Source organism: Gambusia affinis, linkage group LG20 (genome assembly GCF_019740435.1).
Source record: "Gambusia affinis linkage group LG20, SWU_Gaff_1.0, whole genome shotgun sequence".
Classification (NCBI taxonomy): domain Eukaryota; kingdom Metazoa; phylum Chordata; class Actinopteri; order Cyprinodontiformes; family Poeciliidae; genus Gambusia; species Gambusia affinis.
The window spans coordinates 5,760,385-5,777,930 of NC_057887.1; the positions used below are offsets into that span (position 1 = coordinate 5,760,385).

Sequence of the window (17,546 nt, forward strand, 5' to 3'; positions counted from 1 at the left end):
GTGGAAGCTAAATCATACGTGCACAAAATGAAATGGTTGCGCCACTAATGAAACTACAGTTACATAAATTAACCTGTAGTTTGTTAGCTTGGTCCAGAATCAGCCAGTTTATTCTTCCAACGCAGGTGACTATTCACTGGAGTGACACTGCCCCCTGCTGGGTGAGTCTAGATTACAGTCAATTCAAATGATCGGGAGCGACTTAAGTGGTCTGTTCACCATATTGAGGTTAACTGTTTATTAAATACAGCAAAAATTGTGAAGTGGTTTTGTCTTTGCATCCACATAATTTACTTTACTTGTGGTCAGACTCATTTTTATTGGTCAGCATTTTTTTTTTTTTACCAGATTTGTTTGAAGTCACTGTGTCCATTAAGCAATTCATCAAACTGAAAATGAGGCCGAATAGAACAAGTTTGAAAAGAAAACTGGAATAAGGTGCATTTTGGATTTTTTCTTTCTTTTTATAAAAAAAGGAGATGTAACTTTTGTGGCCCACGACTACTTTCAATTTTGCAATTGTGGTTTACCAGTCGCACTGGTGACACTGATTCTGTTCCTATTCCTCAGTAAGAGTTAGACAAAAATTGACACTTTTAATAAACTTTTTAAAATATGCATCTGATTGAGGACAATGAGCTATTGTCACAAGACTAAAGACCAGACTCTGAAATGGTTAAGAAATGGTTTATTTAGACAATTCCAGACTGAATTTCCGGTTGGATGCGTTTCTCCTGATCAGTAAATGCCGTAGGTGTGCTCCTTCCCATCTCTGTACCTGTCCAGGTAGCGTAGCGGCTGCCTGTGTGGATACTTGACCTGTGGAGGGTGGTACACTGGAGGCCTGATGAACTCGAACACCGGCTCCTTCATGTCTAGAGCGAGAATGTGGGTTTAGTTTTTAAACCGACTTCAAAACAAACGTGGCAACATAAAGAAACTCGACTCACTGAGTGTGTTGTGGAAGGTGTTGGTAACCGATTCGTCCCACTGGCTCTGGAAGAAGGCCAGGCCTGCTGGCGTCATGTCGTCCTGATGCTTTCTGTAGAAATCAATGGTCTTAAAGGTGCGGTCAACCAGCGAGTGGCTGAGGAGGAAAGACGGCATGGATTAATACACACACCAACACGAGTGGTAATGCTCCTCTCACATCCTGTTACGGTAAGAAAGTACATCTCATTTAAAGTGCTTGAACTTCTTGACTCTCTCACATTCAGGTAAGACGCCGGGGCCCTTACTCACCATGGCGACGGGTGGAGATCTTCCCGGAAGCTGATGGGTTTTTCCTGCTTGAAGAGGACATAGATATAGCGGTGGAAGCCTGTTCCCCTGGCAGGGAAGGGCGGCAGGTAGTGACACAGCTCCTCTCCGGCCTGCACAGCCCCGCCTGGAATGTTCCCGCTTTCAGGGACGTAAGACATTCCACATTTTTAAGATTCACATGGTTTGGCGCTAGCCATATGAAGAAATGCACACTTTGGATTGGATCAAAAGTACTTACACAAGCCAATGGAGGTACTCTGCCTCGTTATCCAGAAGATGTTCGTCTGCAAAGAAATGAAATAAATATAAAGGTATGTTTTCTGAATTTAAATGTGAAAACTAGGGATGCACGCCATCAGCTTGTGATTAAGTGTCAATTAATGGTTAAATAGATTAAAATTAATTCCAACCGACTAATAAAGTCCACCAAGACCTTCTTTTATTGTTGTAGTTTGGCCGCTATCCAGCAGAGAGCGCCGCTGGTAATACTCAAGCGGAGCCTAGTGATTCAACATGGCGGCCATAGCACAACCGGAAAGAGAAACGGTCCAAACACAGTCAGTTAAGGGAGGTAAAATGCACTTTATGCGGTTCTGTTTTGAAACATAAACTCTCTACAAGTTCTTTACGTTTCGCCTCGATAGCGCTCCTTCAGCCAAGATGCTGCATAACAGAGCGGCGTCAAGTTCTCCACCAAAAATAACGAAGGCGAGGACGTGGTGACAGGAAAGCGAGGAGATGACGCAGAAAAATTGTAACATGATGCAGGGGGAAAAAAATTGTTTGCATTGTGCCAATACATTAGGTGTATTAAGTGAGTTAATACACTTAATGAGCCGATGTTTTACGTTTTTATTCAGCAACCCAACACGTTCCTGTTTTGCTATGCTTTATATGCAAGTTTTAGAATGTGAGAAACCCACAATTTTCTGTTTATTCAGTCGATATTTAGTACAGCTGACTTTTTTTTCCTAAATTCAGTATATTATGAAACATGTATCCCTTATGTTAATAGAATGACGGTCAGCCCTCTTGAAAGAAATTTAAGTTCTTAAGAAAATGGACGCTTATCAGTTAACCGTTAGTCGATGGATGAGATCAGTCAACCTTACATTAGCTCAATTGATAACTTGCATCCCCAGTGAAAACAGACTGCTTAATCTCACAGGCTAAAGGCGACGCTGACCTGGAGAGGTAAGCAGGAGGGTCCATAGCGAACCCTCCTCTGCGTCGAAGGCGATCTGGGGGGCCAACATTGCCTAGACAGACAAGATGGAGTCGAAGATAAGCTAAGAGAAAAAACATAATGTGGAAAAATTCATCCTCTGTTATTTTAAACATACTTCTGTTGGCGTCAGCCGATTCCCACAATGCACTTGTCCATCGGTGTCCTGACTGTAGCTGATGCGGAGGGTGACCTGAGGTAGAAAATACGCCATTGGAAAGAGGTCCCTGAAGACCCCATAGTGGTCGGCCAGCCTCTTTATGTTGAACGGTCCACCAGTCTTCTCCCAGGTTTCCTGCACTCGGTCCAAGGAGATCTTCACTGAAGGGGTGACATGTGTTAACTTAAACAGTTAAAAAAAAAGTCAAATTTTGACAAACGTTAAGGGGGGGAAAAAAAGCGTACAAGTACGAAGTCGGGAGGCCCTCTCCAGCTCGACGTTCCTCTTGTTTTCACTCATTGTCTGCCTCCTCTCCTTCACCTCTTTGGTTCTGCTAGGACGACAGTACGGCAGTCCGATGTCCACTCGCTCGGCACCTTGACACACAACGACGTTCAGTGACGCATTCGAACCCCATCAGCAGCAGATTCCAGCGTTTACTCCTCACCATGCTCGGGATCTGCTTTTTCCACATAGCTCCTGTAGGTCTTCCACCACACGCGCTTGTTCTTGGCCTCCTCAGCCTGTCGGAAGTAGCGGTTGTAGCTGCGGTATTTCTCCAGAGACTCCAGGTTCGATGTGTCGATGTCATCAGTGGGCATGGGACCCAATGGAGGCACCCGTTTGCTGAGGACCGCTGGGTCCATTGGTTAGAAACAACATCGTCAAAATGTTATGGGTTTAAATTATTATCTTGCATAACTGCGTTTTTAAATCAAATTTGAATTAAAACTAGAGCTAAAATGTTTCAGTCAGGCATGTTCACAGACAGACCTCTTTTAGTGACAAATGATTATTTACCCTGTTATGACTATTTCTGAGACCTCTAATAGAGCTGTTAGTTTCTACTTCCTGTTTTGAAGCCCGCTTGTTTTCTGCCCTCTGTTGGAGGATCTATGTATTCCATAAGGCTAAATCTTGTTTGATAATAAAAGGCCGAATACAACTTTATTAGAAACAAAGTTAGAAAGTTATACTTGCGGATTCTCCTTCCATTCTTAAACTAACCCAGTCATGTTATCAATGAAACGAAGACTGTAAACAAAATGTTAGATTTTTCTGACTGGGATAGAAGGCTCTATTTATTTTCATTGTTTGTTACAAGAAAAAAACAATGTGTTTTAACACAATTGTACAAAACATAACCTATCAAGCATTGTTTTACAGCAATAACGTAGTAAAAATGTATTAATTTACACACAAATTTAAAGTATATGCGAGCCACTTTTTCAAGAAAATAAAAAATAGAAAACATCCTTAGGGGAGTGAATGCTGGTTGCCAAGAACTTTTGTCAAATTCTAATTCTGGTCAATCACATTTAAATCAGTGACTGTTCTGGCAAACGCTTCCATTGCAGTAACATTTAATTTTATTATTTTTAATTTGTGAAAATCTAATTTATGTAACAGAGGCCAAATTTGATTTATTTACTAAAAAAATGAGTATAGTTACATGCCCAAATAAGTCTAGTGTAACACCACTAGACCAGGTATTATACCACCTAACCAGGTATTGCTTCAAATAAGTATTGGTTTTGTTAAAGTGAGCCGTCATTATTGTTTTTACATTTAAATTTTAATACTTGAAATTGAACTATTTTTCTTAGTTATTTCTTGTCAGCCTGTAAAGCGTTCGTTGCTTTTTGATACATGATTAAATTGTAAAAGTTAAACTTCCGATCTTAAACTAACACAGTCATGTTATCAATGAAATTAAGACTGTAAACAAAATGTTTGATTTTTCTGACTGCTGCTTAGTTTGTCACGTCTGACCGCACAGTCAAGGCCGGCATGTTTGTGTTGTTTCCTTCAAACACCCTTTTACAAAGCAACACTCAAGCATTAAAGTTCGGGCAATAACTACCAAATATAACATATATTTAAAAAAACACAACAATACCTGTTATAGAAATAGTCCTCGAGTTATTGACCCCTAAATCTGTCCCAGTTCGCAGCGCAGCAGCGCAAACTGTGCGCAGCGCCATCTTGGATAATCGTCCTCGTAACTACGGTGGCCGTGTGGTCACCCAAATGATACAGGAGTACGATGTTGCGTTCAATGTATCAAACAACTCAGAAATCTGCTTCAATCGCTTTTTCCCGTTGATAAGTATTAGTCAACAGGTGTTCTCGTAATATAACCCAGACAAGGATTAATACGTTAAAAAAAGAAATAGAAATACAAAAAGATATTACAGAAAAAAAAATTCAATGTAATAAAATGTAAAAATATTATCTTTTCTGTTTTAATGACTAGCTACTGTAGGGTGACTGTAGCCTTCTGGGCTGTGCAATAAAACACTGCGCAATCCTTTCTCTTTTAAATAGGATAATATAAGTTTTCGAGTTCAAAATGAGCAAAAGATAGTCGAACTGATTTTACACTTCAGCAATTTCTCAATCTATTGTCTATATTTACTATATTTATTACCTGAAAGCGCATAAATGCTAGTGTTAATTTTAATAAGCGGACTAAATATAACTCCTAATTTAGTAATAGGTAGGAATCTCTCAGCACAGTTCGCATCATCCACCTTCATTTGTTCCGTTTAGAGTTGTGTTTACTATTTCCGAGTAGCCAGTGAAGGTATCGTTTTGCGTGTTTTCGTCATCAGCGAAGCTTCTTCTGTACATTGCATGAAAAAAGCTATTGTAGTGGTAAGACATATCAAGACGTTACATTTGTGTTACAACTCAGTAGTCAGAGAATGCGTGCAGTTTAATTTGGAATTAAATTGTTTATTTACCTTAATATGTTTGACTGAGTATTTGTCACGTAGAGTCGTGGCTAAAATAAAAGGAGCCAAACGTAATGCTAACGGGAGCTAGCGCTAGCTGTGCTCTCTATTGAGTTCAGTTCAGGCTGTTGGCTCTGGGCTCCACCTGGATATAGCGTAGTATATCGCTGTGACTTTATTTCTTTGCTGTTGCTTTGTGTCACAGTTCAATGCAGAAAATAATTAAAAAAGACAATTTTATTCAGAATTAACCGTTTTTTCTAGCCTTGTAAGCTAGCTCTGTGTTTTCTTTCTTCTAGATGTTTGTTGTTTCCCTGCAAATATGGACTCTCAGAATTCATATCTCAACTGCGCCATATGCCTGGAGCGTTTCAGCTACCCTGTGACCATCCCCTGCGGCCATACCTTCTGTAAAGACTGCATCAGCACACACTGGGACACCAGCAGCAAGTCTAACAAAAGCCCTCAATGCCCCTTCTGCAATCAGGAGTTCGCGTCCAGACCGGTTCTGAAGCGAAACGTGTCGCTGTCGGTGCTGGCCGAGTCTGCCAACAGCACCGGCCCATCCTGCAGGGAGACTCTGCTGAGGTCAGGGGATGGGGCGAGGACTTTGCTGCTCTGCGATCGCCACAAGAAGCCCCTGGTTTATTACTGCAGGCAGGACAAAATGCCCGTGTGCTGTGAATGTGGCATCACTGAATGCGCCAATCACGACAAAGTCATGCTGGAGGCAGAGAAGGAAAGTCAAGAGGTATAAAACAAGTCGGGATACTTTTGACTTTAGTCCAGACTAAACTTTTAACAGTAAGGTAAAACCTTTTCCCCAAATTGTGTTTTTTCTTACAGCTGTTGCTTGAAAGAAAGAGTAAGGAAGTGGAGAAACGGCTTGAGGACACACAAAGGAGTATAAATGATTTGGTGGAGAACATCAGTCATGCTAAGGTGATTCCTCACAAAATATTCAAAATTCTGATGTGAATGTCACAGGTGTTACTGGTGTTTTTAAAAAAATAACCCTATTTGAAATAAACAAATGATGCTTAGCCTGGTGTTGGGGCAAATAAAGTCTATGAACTATGAAATGGAAGTTCAAAATTGTTTGTTTTCTTTTCAATCTGAACGAGTTCTGGATATTTAGCGAAGAAAAACAGGTGGATAAATTCGCAGAGCTGACAGGTGACTTCCTCCCAAGGTGGCAGCCACTCATTCATTCGTTGTCTCAAGTTCTGACATAACTGTCTGAACACAAACGCATGACATGTTTCAGGTTTTTATTGGTAAAATAATGTTGGAAACTATGTTGGTCGGTACGTCACATAAAAGCCGGTGGAGTTTGTGGTTGTAGCACAACAAAGGAAAGAACAAAGAGTGATATTAATACTTTTTCAAGGTATTGTAGATTATTCTAACCTATCAGACATAGTTTGAAATTGGAATCCAGTCTATTCATATTTGCTTGTGTATGGTGAAAGTTTGACCAATATTTCACCAAGCGACCTGTAACCGGGGTTCTTCCATCAACAGGTCACTCTAGAGCAGACTTCGACTTGGATGAGGGCCAAGTTCTCGTCTCTGATCAAGATTCTGACTGAGAAGCAGGAGGCCACGGAGCTGTTCATCGAGCAGCAGAAGGAGGAGGCCATCACGGAGGCTCAGACGCGGCTGGCTTGCCTCCAGCAGCGCTTGGAGATCCTCCAAGTGAGCCACGCCCAAATAGCAGCTCTGCACGATCTCTCCGACGCCGACCTCATTAGGGTTTGTACCCCGTGACATCAGCGGACCGCGGTGATTTCGTGTTTCGTTGAATCAGGTCTGGAGCAGATGTGTTTTTTACTCTCAGGAGTCGACGCGGGTGGAAGTGCCACGTTTCAGCGACGTTCCCACAGACGTGTCGCCAAACCTTCTGGATCGGCTGAACGGCGTGACAGACGTTCTGACCCGGGTCTCCAAGCTGGTTTCCGAGGACCTGGAGAGAGCCGTGTGCACCACGGTGCTTCAGGACAACGACGGTAACCTTGATTTTAAGAGCTTCTTTCTGCTGGACCGGCCAGAACTTTTATCCTAACCCGTGTTCTCATCGGCTCATGGCACATGGCTCTCCAGGGTCTCCACAGGATAAGAGGCCAGTACTTGCTGTGGTTCCCAGTCCGGCTACTCCATGCCTCCCTGGTGGGAAGGAAGGTCTCAGTGCCTGTGAGTCCTGCTTTTTATACGCTGTATGATTGAAACCTTGGCTTGACAGATCTTAACTCTTGTCTCAATCCTCGTCTTCATAGATCGGTGCTCGCTGACGTTTGACCCTCGAACGGCCAACGAACACCTGTCTCTGTCTCATGAGAATCGGAGGGCGGAGCACCTGACCTCCGGACCGCGCCCGGTCCTAGCTCACGAGGCTCGCTTCGACCACACCTGGCAGGTGCTCTGCTTCCAGGGCTTTAAAAAGGGACAGCACTACTGGGAGCTGGAGGTGTCCAAGCCTTGGGCCTACCTCGGGGTAAAGGCACTTCTGATTCTGTTGTCGTACATCACATCAGTCTGTTGGTCATTAGAAATTTCATCTGTTAGATTAGTTCCAGAATCTTTCCAAGTTCCTCTTTTGCTCTCCCTTCAGCTCAGCCCCAGGCTTTTTGTGTATAAGGTTCAGGTCAGAATACTCAGAGACCAATGAATGGAGGATGACTGTGTGTCGAGTAAATTATTTTTGTGTTTGAGGTGGCCGCTTTATTATTTTGCCCCCAGATCCAAACATGAGTCACTTTCTGTTTACATTTTTAATGCTTTTATATCAAACACATTTTTAACAAGAACACCAGTGTTTGTGACACAGATGTGTCCGATGTATGTCCATACATACAGTGGGCATAAGGTGCTTTTCCACACATTCGTCCCTTATTTCAAATCATGTTTGTCTGCCCTACCATCATAAACAGAGAAGAGTTTTCTTATCTCTTTACTGGAACAAAGTTTTCTTTTTCCCTTGGATACTTTGAATGACAATTGGAAAGTACATGGCATCTACTGGTTGCCATGGAGACTTTGTGACCACCTCAAGATGGCTCTTTGTTTTCTGCTGTTATTTTTTTTTTTCAGATTTTTGTTAACTCCTGCCCACTGTGTGGTGACAAAATTGAAAACTTCCATTTAGTGGCTTAATGACCACTAGAGGCAAACAGGAAATGACCTCGTGATATACCCAGGCAAAGGAGGATATCAAGGATTAGTAATTACAATTTCCTAAAAACTTAAATGTGGAAGTATAAACCTAAAAATTTCTTTTTTTTTCTTAAATTCATATCCATTTTTTTTTTTACCTCTACCTTTTCCAGGTAACTTATGAAACCATCCCCAGGAAAGAGAAGGGGAAGCGGTGCATGGTGGGTATGAATGAACTGTCGTGGAGCCTGCAGCTGGACGAGCACCAGCTCTCCGCCTGGCACAACGGCCGGAGGGAGACGCTGGTCGGCCAGTCCCATCACAGCCGCATCGGCATGCTGCTGGACTACGAGGCGGGAACACTCACCTACTACGGCGACGGGCAGACGAGGCTCCACGCCTTCCACTGTGCCTTCACCCAGGAGCTGTTCCCCGCCTGCTGGATAGGGGAGGGAGTCAGCATCACCCTCTGCTCCCCGTGAGCCTCCGGCTGATTCGACACAGAGAAACTCGCTTTATCGATTTAAAAAAACTTTTTCTCCCCTTGTATTACTCTCCTCTCACCACTTGGTGGCGACAAACTCTGAGTCCTTACAGCTTTCACTCCATTTCATCTAAACGGTTTTATGTTTCAAAGAAATCAAGATCAACTCATATGATGCTCTCACTGCACCCAGTTGATCCTCGTCTACAGCAGCACCATGAGTTTTTAACGCAGGCAGAGAAGACTTAAGAAAATGACTCCAGTGTCTGCAACCATGGGGGTTGCCAACACTTAATACAATTCTTATTTAAACTTTTTTTTAAAAATATGTTTACCGAGATGAGGAGCGCAGTGACAATTATCACTGTTGATGTTTTGCATTGACGGGACAATTGTGATGTTTTCATGTGTTATTCAAGATACAGCTGTAGTGTATGTACAGAAAGGACCGGCTGCCAATTTGTGTTACAAAGAGCTTCAGTGAGTCTGTTTTGCATTAATCCGCTTGAAAGGAACGCTATTATTTGACTCGCTGCTCTGAAGTTGCATACAATCATCCTGGGCACGAATGTGATGCAAACCACCTACCTTTATTCAAACGTCGCAGTTTTCGTCTCTGACCATAAAACATCTGTGCCAGAGACATTTAGCTTGTCCGTGTGGACAGCTGGAGAGTTTCTTTGATTGGTTTGGGTTATTTATTTGCCAGAATTGTCTCAGTTGGTGCTCATGTCAGGTTTGTAGTCCAGAAGCTTCAGTGTTCATCCAAGCAGGAGGACAAAACTGGAGTTTGAAATAGTAGAATGTTTCCCCAAAGCCGGATCCCGGTCCTGATGAAAATTTGTTGACTAGAGAAAGTCAAACCTGTGGACTCAATTGTTTTTAAAAATCATTGAAGTTGAATAATTCTACTGTGGAAAAAGATTGGTTGAACCACACAACTCCAATTCAGTGCCACTTTACTTGTTGAAGAATAACTTTTTCATCTGCTGCAAATAAAATCCTTTTTTTTAAAAACCGATTTTAAAAAAGCACTACTGAGATAAGAGCTCTTGGACTTTCAGCATGACAGCAGAAACTGTTTCCTGCATTGTGATGTTGGAATCTACGGCACTTTCTAGATGTTTTTAGCACGTTTATGACAACCAGCCATGTTTTTTTTTCCTTCCTTTTTTTAATTAAGCACTTCTGCTGAGCTATGCTGTCAACCTTTGGCATGTTGAGGTACTTGAGGCTCAGGATTTTTGGGAAACTGCTGTGGATATGCACAAAACGCTCCAAAAGAGCTCTTTTCCTGATGTAGAAGCATCAATCCAGAATGAGTTCGTTTTATGAGTTAAGAGCCATTTATTAAACTTCAATCTAATGCGCACATGCTTCTGTTGAGATCATGCCATTAGTTATTTTTTTCTCTCCCATAATTCAACCATTCTACAGTAACTGTTCAATAAATTAAGTTTGAAATACATACAGAGCTGAATGTTATTGTACACCCAGCCACGACGAGAGCGAACCGTAGCCTGATGCATAGCATTCTAAAAGTGCAAAGAATCAGCCGCTGATGCGCCACAGATACAGGATACAGATAAAATGACCACAGAGGAAGGAAGAACCGAGGCGCTCGAGATCAGACCGAGCGAACGGAGTTGAACACAAACTGAGCCCGTCCTCCAGGCGGTCGTGTTACTATCTGGGGGCGGGGGGGGAAAGACAACTACAATAAAAAAACAAAACAAAAACGGGACGACCGAGGAGTGAAAGGTGAAGCCCGGGGCAAACAGGACGTGACATCATTAGGTGACTGGTCTGCTCCCGCGTTAAGATTGGAGGGAGAATCCACCCCTCTGCTCTAATCCCAGATTGTGGACTCTATTCTTCCTGGTCCCACCAAAGCCTGTCGAAACACACAAAATCTGCTCGCTTCTACAAAAAAAAAAGGCTACTTTGTACTTCTGACGCTGAGTGTTCTCGAGAAAATACCTCCTTCTTGAAAATCTTGGTGCACACAAAAATAATAGAAAAATAAGACTGCGTTCGGTTTGCCTCCGGCCGTCTTTAGCGAAGCAAACGACTTCATTGTTTTAGAGTTTGGTTAGATAGAAAATTCTACGTGAGCTTCACATCATTCAACATCAGATCGCAGGAGGTTAATGGGAGCGGGGGGAGGATTAACGGGACACTTGGAAAGCAACAAATACTATACAATGGATGGCGACCATTTTGGTTGCCAGCGCTTGTACTCTGCGACTTCCTGGGAAGTAAAGGTGCTTCTGACGAAGGGAGACAGGAAAACAACGAGGAGGAGGAGGGAGGGGAGGGGAAAAAGGAATGTCAGGAGGTGATGAGGAAGACTGAGAGGAGAAAATGTTCAGTCAATGAAATGAGAGGAGACAGAGGAACGAGGGCGGGGTCACACAGGCTCTACTGGTTCTTCTTGTCCTCTGGAGGGGAGTAAGGCGGGGGCTTGTCCTGAGGAAAAAAAGAGAGAGAAAGTGTTCGTTTCATTTCAATTATTGATCAGAAGTAGTTTTTCGGAGCTGGGATACGGGTTCTTACCTGCGGCAGGTACACGTGCGTAGGAGGCAGAGTGGCACAGCTGGCGCTCGCCGCCGCTTCCGCTGCCTTGGCCTCCGCTGGGAACGGCAGGCAGAGAACAGGAAAGGATATTCATTATTAAATATGGCTTTGACTATTTAAAAAAAAAAAAAAAAAACAACAACAAAAAAACTGCCACACATGAGAAGGGTAAGAGGGGGAGCTCATTTCAGCGATGGGTGCGGCTGGGAATGAAAGGAAAACGTTTGCCAAATTTTACATTACTTAGCAGAGAGTGGTTTGAACGATCCCTAGGTGTGAGTGTGTGTGTGAATGGTTGTGTGTCCTGTATGTCTCTGTGTTGCCCTGCGACAGACTGGTGACCTGTCCAGGGTGAACCCCGCCTCTCGCCCGGAACGTAGCTGGAGAGGAACCAGCAACCCTCCTGACCCCATTAGGGACAAGGGTGACCAGACAATGGATGGATGGTTTGAACGATGGAATCGCATTAAAATTGTTCACATTTCTTGAACTTTTTTTTTTTGTTAACGTTGCTACCGACAAATCTGAGCAGTTCTGTAAGAGTTTATGTGATAAAACAACAAATGAGTAAACAAATTGTGACGGAAACTAAATTATGTATTTTTCTTTGTGAATTCAAGATCGAAAATATTTTATTGATCCCAAAGGGCAATTAAATGTCGCTTTAACTCACATCAACTCAAATTCTTCAGAGAGTTATTGCAGATGGTGACGGACAGATTTCCTGTAGATCAAGCTTTGAATTAAATTGAATGGAAATCATAATTGTTTTGTTTTCGAGGCATGTCAATTATTGTCATTGGTTGTAGGACTGGGCTTTTACTAGGCCATTCTGAGACGTGAATCTCCTTTCCTGTCCATCTTCTCTAGCTGTGCTGAGGAAAAGCGTCACGACACAACAGCATGGCGCTGCCACCACCGTGCTTTACTGTGGCGATGGAGTGCAAAGGCCTTGACTTTCCTCTTGAGACATTTGTTGATTTCTCACTAGAATATAAACGCAGTTGTTGGATTTTTTAATTAAATTTTTGATGTTCCTGAGACAAAAAAATATCTATGTGACAAAAAAAACTGAAAATCTAATAGTTTTCTTTCATCTTCTGGTTGTTTTTCCTTGTCTGCTATGAATTTGGCTCCAGCCTTTAACGTTGCTGTTGGTGCAGTCATAAACAATCTGAGAAGGCAAAATAAATAAAATAAAATAACGATTCTCTTACTCAAAACTGTCTCTGTGCCTAAAGAGTAATAAGAACCATCAGGTTTATTTTTATGCGTTTATTTTGATTTTAGCTACCACTTGGAGCCTCTCTGCCTGAGAGACTCACCTGCTGCTGAGGAGGGAAGGTTTGGGTCACGTGGTGGCTGCTGACCCAGGGGGGCAGAGTAAGGAGGGGGCGGTACGTAGCTGGCAGACGCATCGAAAGCTGGAGGACTTGGGTAGAATGCTCCTGGATCACAGAAGAAGAGAGAACCAAATGAAACCTTTGCTGAATCGCACACTTGTAACACAGCAATCGGTATGATGGTGTGGTACCTGGAGGTGGGGGGTTAGAGTAGGAGTAGCCGGGTGGAGGTCCTTGAGGGTACATTCCATTAGCGGGGGGAGGAGGGTAAGCATAGCCTCCGTTAGCCATGAAAGGGCAGCCACCAAAGCTAGGAGTCAGCGGCTGGCCCTTAGAAGCTGCAGCAACAAGAAATACCGCAAAAAATAATTGAGTAAAATGTTTTTTATTTGAAAACCACTGCTCAGACGTACCGATTCATTTTCTTACCCTGAGCTGCAGCCTGCAGCATGAACTGGCCGAACTCTATGGCTCCGCCCGCGGCGAAGACTAGCTTGAACGTGGCGCTTCCTTCCCACCCACCTGGAAGACATTCATTTCATCCAGATGATAGAGAACCCGACTCAGACGAATGACGGGGCCCAACGCGGCGTGCTTACCTCCAGGCTCGGCGCTCACGGTGCCCTTGATGTAATTGGCGCCCAGGACCGGCTGTTTGATCTCGCAGCCCTTCATCAGGTAGAAGGGCATCATGAAGGACTGCAGAGCGTCGCGTCCTTTAGCCAGGAAGATCACCTGGAAGGAGGAAGCAGCAGGTTTCGACTTTCAGCCTAGACCTAAGTTTTGCTGGTTTGTTGCCGTACTATATATTTTCATAAATGTGTCTGTGAAAGTCATTTAAAAAAAACAGCTTCATCATTTTTTCAATCATCCCTGCCCCTTTCTCAATATAACAATAATTTAGCCATTTCTTGCACTAGCTTTGTCTTGTCTTTTGCAGCATTGTGTGTTTTTATTTTTTTCACGTGTGTATAGAAAGGTAAAAAAAAATAAATAAATATGTACACGTGTCATTTCTGGAACGTTAGAAAAAGTTAATCTTGCAGGACGCTCTGATCTTAACTCCGTTTTAAAGCAGAAGTTGGTTTTATCAGAGATAATAACCTCCATTGTCCGTCCTAATACTTCCTGCAGAATTTAAATGTCTCCCCATTGTTTTCTTGGACATAAAGAGCTTCTTTGTTGCTGTTCTTTTTTTTTTTTTTGTCACACAGACGTTGTCCAACTATAATCCGATGCACACACTTCCACCTGCTAACCAAGCTATGCACTGGCGGCAGCAAGGTTATGAAGCACACCTCCCAGTAGGTAACCACCTCCGAGCCCGTTTCCAGTTATCCTGGAAATAATGACTGCAATCTGTTATTTAATAAACTAGTTAGTCTGAAGCAAAATACGCATTTTAAAGAGCGAATACTCACTTTTGTTATTCACACGCATTTAACTGCAATTTAAAATTTCTAATTAGAAGACAATCCTGACAGTATTTACAGATTACAAAAAGCCACTCACCCTGTACGGTGTCAAGTAGACGCTGCCCTTTTTGCTCTTTCTGAACGGCTCAGGCAGACGGTCCGCATCGCAGAAGACGAGCTCCACGTTATCATGGGACATCAACACGCTAGTGACATGAACGAACACGTAAACATACATTTACAATAAAAAAAAAAAAAGAGAAACAATGTACATAACGTATGTCAAAAATGTTCATGACTCGTTCAAAAGCCTCCAAATCAAAGATGGCTCAAGCTTCAGTTTGATAACCCTGAACTTAGAATTTTAAAGTTGAGACAGCTGGGTTTTTCTGTAGCTGTCCAGTTACTAAACATGGCCCTGAAATAATAGGATTAGGCCCTGATGCCATCTAGTGACAGACTGTACTGCACTTTCTCCTGATGGGTTAATTACTACATTCCTGTATGTTCCAGAAGCATCTATAAGGCACAATTTATACCAACCATACAAGTGTTATGACATTTGTAGAGAAATCCCATAACATTTGTATTTTGGCCTAACAGCACAGCAGCCAGTTCAATCTTTTTTAAAGCACTTTTAATAATCTGTTATGTCATGTTTTTTTTTTTTATTACAAATAGATCAAAGACCAGTTGATATGTCAATTGCTTTCTAGTCTCCGTCCATAATTCTGAAATTCTAATACATTTCTAGCCAAGAAAATATTGATGTAATGAGAAAGATACGTTCACACCCTCTCTGTTCTGCATTGCCATGATACATTTGGGCAAACACACCCAGTCTCCCTCTAACACATGTATCAAACCCAAAAAAACCTTTTTCTGCCAAAGCAGGGCAGAGTGTAAGAGGCCAGCAGGCTGTGTAGCACAACTACGCAGTGCAATATGTGTTCTTTTAGATCCACAGTCCGAACAAGTAGCATTTAAACTCTGAACTACACGTATCCTGAAAGCAGGCTCGCGCTCCATGCTCATTTGTTTTCCCCGTGTTCGCACGTGAAGTCTGTTTTGATTGAAGGCCATGTTTTGGTCACGAGAGCCGACCCAGAGCTATCGAACGCGCCTCGAATTTTCCATGGCGTTGCAACAAATAGTGGCGTATTTATGTGAAACGTTGTGTTTAATAGAACTAAACAGCTTATTATGCATTCTAAATCCACAGGAGCTATGTCTCTGCTCAGAATTTTAGGGTAAAAATAAGTAAAATTGGGAAAGTGTACATTTTATTTATTATTTTTATGAATTAGTAAGATACTGCGAATAACTACATAATGTACATTGCTGATGTTCGTTATTCATGAGGTCGACGCTGTGTTTCCATGAATACACTGTTAGCGTTTATGCCGAAAAAAAAATGAAGATAGACTAGGCCGAGTGTGGATAACGGTGACTGAAAGCTAACGTTACCTCTCACTGTTGTTGATGATGACTCCACCAGACTCTGAGTGGTTCTGGTTCAAAGTCATGATGTCGACCCTCCAGCGTCTCTCACAGCGAAAACAGCTCAGCTGAAAAGGTATTCAGAGGTTTACCAAAGAAAGAAAGGGGGCCTCGGTAGCTGTCACAGTACGTTGGTAACGGTTGTTATGAGTCTGATGCTACAGCTGCACCTGCTTTTCTTCCGCTCTACGCTCTTGTGACGTCACGCACGCACCCACGCACGCACCCTCAAAAACATGCATACCGATAAACAAAAAATATTTTCTTAATGTAAGCTGAAAACTGAAATTTAATAGGATGCGCGAAAAACAAATTAGTAACACGTACTTATATTATATTCTTGATATTTCGAAATTATTTCTGAAGGGTCGTGAATCAACGTGTGACGTACGCGGTGAGCTATTGTTGTCGAAGTTTCTACGGAGTTATACAACAAATGTAAAAATGTAGGTCGTCAACGACAGTCACTGATAATTTTACCAACGACAGAGGAAAATATAATTATTTATTTATGTAGCGCTGCTGTTAAACAAGATATATTTTGAAATACACCCTGTGGTATTAAAATGTTATCCTGGATGTATTGATTAAGCATGAGCACTGAAAGTCCAATTGTCAGACATTATAAATTCTGTTGTGTATTTAAGAACTAGTGAGCTACACAAAATCGAACTGAATTGTCTGGAACACAACATAATTTATATACCGGTATCACTTTTCAGAATAAGTCCATAAACAGTTGATTGAGGAAATATGAAGGTGCCAAGAATGAGTATGAAACAGCATCTGCCAAAGACGAGCCTTAATTCACTGCTGCTGTCAATACTAAGTTGGAAAATGACAATTTGTTTAAAAAAAAAAAAAAAAAAACAGCTTATTTTCAAATATCCACAGCGTATATTACTGCATAAAAGCCAAGTATTCTGGAAAACATCTCAGTGCATCAGAACCAAAATTGGAAACCATCGCTGAATGTTCAAGGCAAACGTTTCTCAATGCAAAATTTCAAGGAACTTTCGTCTTTCACCACGGATTCTGCACAATATCAAGGTGGGTTCAGTGGTACTCTAGCAATAAGAATAAAAAAAACCTTAGCAAAATTCCAGAAGTGTGTAATCACATTAAATGAGGAAGTGGTTTGACACACTCTCCTCACTGAGCTACAAGCTGCGTTGTATTTTTATGCCTTGAACTTCGTCTGGAAACGTCAACAAATTCAAGAAAAGCAATAATTTAAAAATAGCAGTTCAGCCTTTTCAACTCTGTTATCCCTAAATAATTTCCAACGCAACTAATTGCCTAATTGTTACATGGCTAAGTAGAATCCATCTGTGTGAAATGTAATTTCATTATGAATCCTGCTATTCTGTGTCAGCCTGAGAGGTTTGTTAGGGATTATTGGTGAACAAACAGCATCATGAAGAACAAGGAACACGGCATATGTCAAGGAATAGAGCTATGGCAAAGTCCAAAGAAGGTGGAGGTTACAGAACATAATCCCAAACTTTGAATATCTTCTAAAGTTCATCAGAGAAGTAGCCACTAGGTCCATGGGAACTTGGGAACTGTTGCAGAGATCTGATGGGTGAATAAATTATGATTTCCACAAGCAAGATGGAGGACACATCAAACATCTGGAAGAAGGTACTCTGGTTAGATGAGAACAAAATTTGACATTTTTTTCCCCC

At 42.1% G+C, this 17,546-nt stretch overlaps 3 protein-coding genes across 3 annotated transcripts; 1 reads left to right on the forward strand and 2 right to left on the reverse strand.

Annotated features, from left to right (window-relative positions):
* Positions 1–673: 673 nt before the first annotated feature.
* On the reverse strand, positions 674–4,664 carry mrpl38 (mitochondrial ribosomal protein L38). Its single transcript, XM_044102130.1, has 9 exons — positions 4,549–4,664; positions 3,097–3,285; positions 2,894–3,025; positions 2,607–2,809; positions 2,450–2,522; positions 1,502–1,547; positions 1,243–1,401; positions 951–1,087; positions 674–875 (listed from the first exon to the last, which is right to left on the reverse strand). Exons 1-9 carry the CDS (start codon positions 4,631–4,633, stop codon positions 739–741), a joined length of 1,161 nt encoding a protein of 386 aa, XP_043958065.1. The 5' UTR covers positions 4,634–4,664; the 3' UTR covers positions 674–738.
* A 540-nt stretch (positions 4,665–5,204) lies between these two features.
* trim65 (tripartite motif containing 65) lies at positions 5,205–10,491 on the forward strand. The gene is made up of 8 exons (XM_044102137.1): positions 5,205–5,306; positions 5,686–6,137; positions 6,233–6,328; positions 6,911–7,141; positions 7,227–7,395; positions 7,490–7,579; positions 7,663–7,880; positions 8,713–10,491. The coding sequence occupies exons 2-8, from the start codon at positions 5,709–5,711 to the stop codon at positions 9,019–9,021; spliced, it is 1,542 nt and encodes a 513-aa protein (XP_043958072.1). The 5' UTR covers positions 5,205–5,306; positions 5,686–5,708; the 3' UTR covers positions 9,022–10,491.
* Positions 10,347–16,057, reverse strand: wbp2 (WW domain binding protein 2). The gene is made up of 8 exons (XM_044102138.1): positions 15,826–16,057; positions 14,456–14,564; positions 13,543–13,678; positions 13,373–13,465; positions 13,135–13,281; positions 12,926–13,048; positions 11,580–11,656; positions 10,347–11,492 (listed from the first exon to the last, which is right to left on the reverse strand). The coding sequence occupies exons 1-8, from the start codon at positions 15,882–15,884 to the stop codon at positions 11,445–11,447; spliced, it is 792 nt and encodes a 263-aa protein (XP_043958073.1). The 5' UTR covers positions 15,885–16,057; the 3' UTR covers positions 10,347–11,444.
* Positions 16,058–17,546: the final 1,489 nt, after the last annotated feature.